The sequence below is a fragment of the Calidris pugnax genome, unplaced genomic scaffold, assembly GCF_001431845.1.
Source record: "Calidris pugnax isolate Ruff unplaced genomic scaffold, ASM143184v1 scaffold13, whole genome shotgun sequence".
Classification (NCBI taxonomy): domain Eukaryota; kingdom Metazoa; phylum Chordata; class Aves; order Charadriiformes; family Scolopacidae; genus Calidris; species Calidris pugnax.
In genome coordinates, this window is record NW_015090810.1 from 20,301,066 (window position 1) to 20,307,128 (window position 6,063).

At 40.0% G+C, this 6,063-nt stretch overlaps 1 protein-coding gene across 1 annotated transcript; it reads left to right on the forward strand.

Annotated features, from left to right (window-relative positions):
- Positions 1 to 194: 194 nt before the first annotated feature.
- ZBTB14 (zinc finger and BTB domain containing 14) lies at positions 195 to 5,413 on the forward strand. Its single transcript, XM_014938759.1, has 2 exons — positions 195 to 1,655; positions 2,113 to 5,413. The coding sequence occupies exons 1-2, from the start codon at positions 1,653 to 1,655 to the stop codon at positions 3,454 to 3,456; spliced, it is 1,347 nt and encodes a 448-aa protein (XP_014794245.1). The 5' UTR covers positions 195 to 1,652; the 3' UTR covers positions 3,457 to 5,413.
- The last annotated feature ends 650 nt before the right edge of the window (positions 5,414 to 6,063 follow it).

The following is a 6,063-nucleotide window of genomic DNA, read 5'->3' on the forward strand; positions in this document are numbered from 1 at the left end:
CGCCTGCGCCGCGTCCCCGCCGGCGGGTGCGTGGAGCAGGCGTGCGCCCGGGCCGCCTGTGCGGTGGCGGGCACGGCGGTCGGCGCCGAACTGGTGCGCCCTCAGCCGTGGCGAGGCACCCAGCGTGTCTGGGACGGCGGCGGGAGCTGCACCAACAGTTACAACCCCACACATATTCCGCCACCCCGTTCCCGCGGTGGTAACGGTAGTGTGACAGCGTGTGTGTGTGTAAGAATAATTGGAATGACCCCGCGGAGTAAGTAGCCCAGCGGGAAGGGGAGTTTCCCCCTTGCCTTGGCTCAGTGCGGCAGGTACTCTGGGCAAGTGCCTGCCCCGCTCCCCTGGCAGAGGAGTAGCTGTGCTTCTTTCGCCAATTGCACACCCCTCCGTGCTCAGCAACACTGTCTTCACCCGGTCACTTCTCCTATAATTGGTTCTCCTTCACCAAGTCTCCACAGAATTGCAGCAGAATTGCATATTGTCTAACAAAACAGGGTGGGATTGCTGCTAGATTAGTAGCAGTGACGTTTTGCTGTTTGCAGCTTTTTTTTCCCAGTTTACAAAGAACTCTAAACTGATCCTGTTGAAATAGTTTGTTGCCCTGCCCTTTTTGGTGCTGGACTGATACATTTTCCTGGGATGGTAGACCCCGACCACCCAGAAAAATATACACAGTGTTTCTTGGGTTTGTTTTATGTCTTTGAAATATTTGTACACTTCCTATCTGGTTATCTTAACGAAAATGATTTGGGCTTTCCTCAGTTCTTTTGTAGCCAGTAGCTCTATATGCTGAGACACAAAGGTATTTGTTGGGAGCGAAGTGTTCCTATACCATGTTAAACACCCAGCACCAAGACTGGAAGCTGCATACCTGTCAGCTGCTTCGGTTTCATATACGGTCAAGAATAAATTAGAATTTAGGAAAGGAGTTCCCAGTAGCTCTGTGCCAGGTGATGGAGAGTGGTGTCTGAACCAAATATTTAATTTCCCTCCTCCCTGCTGCCTTTCCTGCTTCTGTCACAATTAGATGCCTGTGGAAGATTGAATAATTTAAAATATGTGTTTTGCATTATCCTTCTGCTGTTCAAGTGTCTCTGTTGTTTGGAGATCTGGTATCCTTGGTGTCTCTTTCCTTGGTCCTGGATGAGCATCCATCCACAGCCCAGTCTGCTGTCCCTTGGGATGCTTGCTGGACCCTCCACTAGGCTTGCTCAGCTCACTAATTCAGCAGAAGACTAATCACCTCTTTGACGGGTTGGTTAATGGATTTAAGCTGGTGATTCCTGTAGAGGTTTTTCAAACTTCTAGATGAAGTAGCAGGAAAGTGGAGTCAGGGAAGTGAAGTAGCCAGAGGAAAGTAAACACATGGTTTGTGGCGACAGCGCTATCAGATCAATTTATGCAGTCATCTGCAGAACCAGTCAAAATAACCGGGTATTTTAGCAGTGTGTTTTGTGTAATTTTAAATAATTGAAAATACTGTGTTTTGCAAATTTGTTTCACAAATGTAAAATGATTTTTGGAATAGATTTTATAATTTCTTAAAATGTTACTATCTTCCTGTCTTTCAGGCTGAAGGTGGCCCATTGTAAGGGGTAATCATCTGTCAAATATTTAATAATCATTTGTACAGAAAATTTCCTGCATTGTTCATGGTAAGACTTATATTTGATATTTCACATTTAGTTTGTTATGCTGACACGTTTAGAGCATTTCTTATACATTTTTTAGTATTAACATTTTCTTTAGCTATGAGTGACTTCTGCAGTTGGATCATACATTTACTGGGAATTGCAAGTTCACAGAGAAAGTTTCCGTTTTGGATAACTGAATCAATAAATATTTGAATAAATTAACATATTGGTGTAAAAAATTATCCTTTATAAATCACTGTGCAAAATGTATAACCCAGGGAAAGACCTTTATGTATTCACATTAAAAGAATTTTAAGAGTATTGCTTTTATAATCTGAAAGGCTTTTGTTGGTCATATTGAACAAAAGAAAATTATTTGGCCATTCTTTTAGCGTGTAAATGACATCGGCTCTTGGGATTTTATGACTTAGACTACTTTGTACTAAAAATTACAAAACTTTCCCTTGTTATTTTACAGGAGTTTTTCATCAGTATGTCTGAAACCATTAAATATAATGACGACGATCACAAAACTGTGTTCCTGAAAACATTAAATGAACAACGTTTGGAAGGGGAATTTTGTGACATAGCTATCGTGGTTGAAGATGTTAAATTCAGAGCACATAGGTGTGTCCTTGCTGCCTGCAGTACCTACTTCAAAAAGCTTTTCAAAAAACTGGAAGTTGATAGTTCATCAGTAATAGAAATAGATTTTCTTCGTTCTGATATTTTTGAAGAAGTTCTCAATTACATGTATACTGCAAAGATTTCTGTTAAAAAAGAGGATGTAAATTTGATGATGTCTTCAGGCCAGATTCTTGGTATTCGATTTCTGGATAAACTCTGCTCTCAGAAGCGTGATGTGTCTAGTCCTGAAGAAAACACACAGTCCAAAAGCAAGTACTGTCTAAAAATAAACCGTCCTATGGGGGAACCCAACGATACCCAAGATGATGAGGTGGAAGAAATTGGAGATCATGATGATAGTCCATCAGATGTGACAGTGGAAGGAACTCCCCCAAGTCAGGAAGATGGAAAATCACCTACCACTACCCTGAGAGTGCAAGAGGCGATTCTGAAAGAGTTGGGAAGTGAAGAGGTTCGAAAAGTAAACTGCTATGGCCAAGAAGTAGAGCCTATGGAAACAACTGAATCAAAAGACTTAGGATCTCAGACTCCTCAGGCTTTGACATTTAATGATGGCATAAGTGAAGTGAAGGATGAACAAACACCAGGCTGGACCACAGCGGCTGGGGATATGAAGTTTGAGTATTTGCTTTACGGTCACAGGGAACACATTGTATGTCAAGCTTGTGGTAAGACCTTTTCTGATGAAGCGCGACTGAGGAAACACGAAAAGCTGCACACGGCTGATAGACCGTTTGTTTGTGAAATGTGTACAAAGGGCTTCACCACGCAAGCTCATTTGAAAGAACACCTGAAAATACACACAGGTTACAAGCCTTACAGTTGCGAGGTATGTGGAAAGTCTTTCATTCGTGCACCAGATCTAAAAAAGCATGAAAGAGTTCACAGTAATGAGAGGCCATTTGCATGCCATATGTGTGATAAAGCTTTCAAGCACAAGTCCCACCTCAAAGACCATGAAAGAAGACACCGAGGAGAGAAACCTTTTGTCTGCAGTTCCTGCACTAAAGCATTTGCTAAAGCATCTGATCTAAAAAGGCATGAGAACAATATGCACAGTGAAAGAAAACAAGTTACTACAGCCAATTCCATCCAGAGTGAAACAGAACAGTTACAGGCAGCAGCTATGGCTGCTGAAGCAGAGCAGCAATTAGAAACTATAGCTTGTAGTTAAAAACTAAAGCAGAAACTTTATCAGAAATAATATAAGAAATTTAATTGAACAAAATCTATTGTTGGTCTATGTCTAGACTGAGAATTATCTTTTCAAGAAAACATATTTTTAGAGGATTTGAATGCTACATAGGAGCACATAGCATTGCTTGGTTTGGTATTTTAAAACATTTCAGAGATGGGTATTCTTAGAATATGAAATCGTTTTGTTGTCCTTAGCAGTCTAATGCACTAATAACAGATTTAATTTGAGAATGTGGTTGAGTTCTCTATGAGACGGGGATCATCACCGGCTGATGTTTTGTTTCATCCAAGTGTGGAACACTGCATACGATTTAGACATCGAAATCAGTGAGTTACATTTAAAAACACTGAGATCTCAGAAAATAACAACCATGGAAAGGAAATACTTGTTTTTCATAATTTTGAAAGTGTTATACCTACAATTTTTGAGAAACAGACGTTGATTCCCTAAGCTTTGTATTTCTTCGTTTTTTCACCTAATGTGGGTGCTAGAGGTTGGTACCACAGAGTGTAAGGGAGGACAGTGATCAAAATGAAATTGCTTCTAATTCCATTCCCTCAGACAGACTCTTATTTTAATCAAGGTGGCAAGTTCAGTGAAATACTTGCTTTCCTGAAAAAACTGCATTATTCACAGTGGTCTTGGCTGGCGAAGCAGAAGGTCGTGGCATTCACCAATCCTGTCTGTGGGGAAAAGAGTCGGCCTCATTTGTTTCTATGTTCACTCTTATGCAGGCCCCCGGAGATGGGACAGAGCCACAAAGGAAAGGGGTGCAGCATGGAGAAGGAGGTATTTTCCTTACTTGGACCCAGCAGAAAGTAGTTAAAGCTAATACAGCCTGAGGCTGTAGTTTTTATTGTGCAGCTTTCAGTTCACCTAACTTAGCAAAGCTGAGGCAAAGGAGTGTTTCTGGCAGCACAGGAGGATTAGCTGCGCTGGCCAGTGACCAGGTGTCACTGCCGGACCTCTGCAGCTGCAGAGCACGGCCACGGGCTGTCACATGCCTGCCCACAGTGTTCAGGGTGGCGTTTGTGTCGTGGCTGCTCACACCAGCTAATAGATCCTGTTCAAGTTTAAAAGCTTCTGCCTTCTGGCACAACACCTCTCAGCAAGAGGGAGCACTTCAGTGTGTAATTTCAGTCATAATTGATCCAGAATCAGTGTTCGCTAATAGTCTGTTACTTAGAGTTGCCTATTTTTTTTTCAGACAAGCTGGGGTAGATGCTGCTAATTTAACTGTTAACTCAGAGTCAACAAAATACGTGGTCTTTGGATGTAATCTTTAATGTAATCCAAAGGGATGTCGAGCCTTTATTTTAAATTTGTAAATACTACAACTGTTGTCAAAACTTCATTTGAAGTTGGAATGGGAAAAAAAAAATGCACTCTTGCGCATGTGGTTGGATAACATTGGTCACTTGCGATACCTATAGCATATGAAAGTGTTAGACCAGTTTCTGGTAAGTTACTGTGTGGTAGATCACATCTTGCTTTTCTAATAGAAATTGAAAATAGCATTTTTGGAACTGTTGTATGGAACTTGGATTATTGGTTTTTTGTTTGATTGGGTTTTTTTACAGCTTCATTTTATTCATGTACTCATCAGGTTAAGCAGTTATCTTAAAATGCCAATAATTGTTTGAAAGCTGGTCTGTAAATAAAACATGAACTTAATATTTTAGAAAATGTAAACTTTGGACCTTTACCAATATATTTTTTTAAAATGTTGCTTCATTTTACATTGAGTAATATTAGTTTGTAAACAAACTATACATTTTGTATCTGTGCAACATCAGAGGATGTGTATTCATTGCATTTTATTGGTTCTCTTGAGGAACATGATAAATGACCATTGTTGAAATGTTTTACTGTATATGATCATAGATATAAAGATAGTAGGCCCAAAATGGGACCTACTTGTTTTTTCTAAATATATCAGCCTTGCTATGTTTTCTTATCTAAAATTGTGTTTGCTTTTTCTTAGATTATAAAATTGGGGTTGATAAGTCTGTATAAAACAGATCTGTTGTGGTAAGAGTTCAAAAGTGTAAAAGATGAAGAAAGTAAATTTGCTCTAGGTCTTCTATGAAGAGTGCAAGAAGTAATGAGCTTAAATTACAGCAGTGAACATTTACGTTAGACATTAGGAAAAACTTTTAAAGGGTTGAATAATGAATTATTAGAACAGAATGCCTGGGGAGACACTGCAGTCTCCACTAGTGGTGATATTCAAGAATGGGTTAGACAAACATCTGTTAGGAATGGTTTAAATGTAGTTAATTCTGCCTTGAAGCTGAGGGATAAGCTAAATAACCTCTCAAGAAGAGCCTCATTGGTTTTTTTTGGAAAGTAATAAATGAAAATGGAGGTCACTGGGGCAGCAGACACTTGAATGGAATGACAGAGCTCAAAGCTTACATTTAAAGAAAATCGCCCTCTGACTTTTGGGCACAGGCAGTCAGGCTGTGAATCTGAAATTGTTATGAAAAAGCAGGCTTGCATTAAAAACCACACAACTGAAAGTGTGATAACATTGTGTTTTACATCACAGTAAATTTTTCTATTGTTAAAGCTTACAGCTCT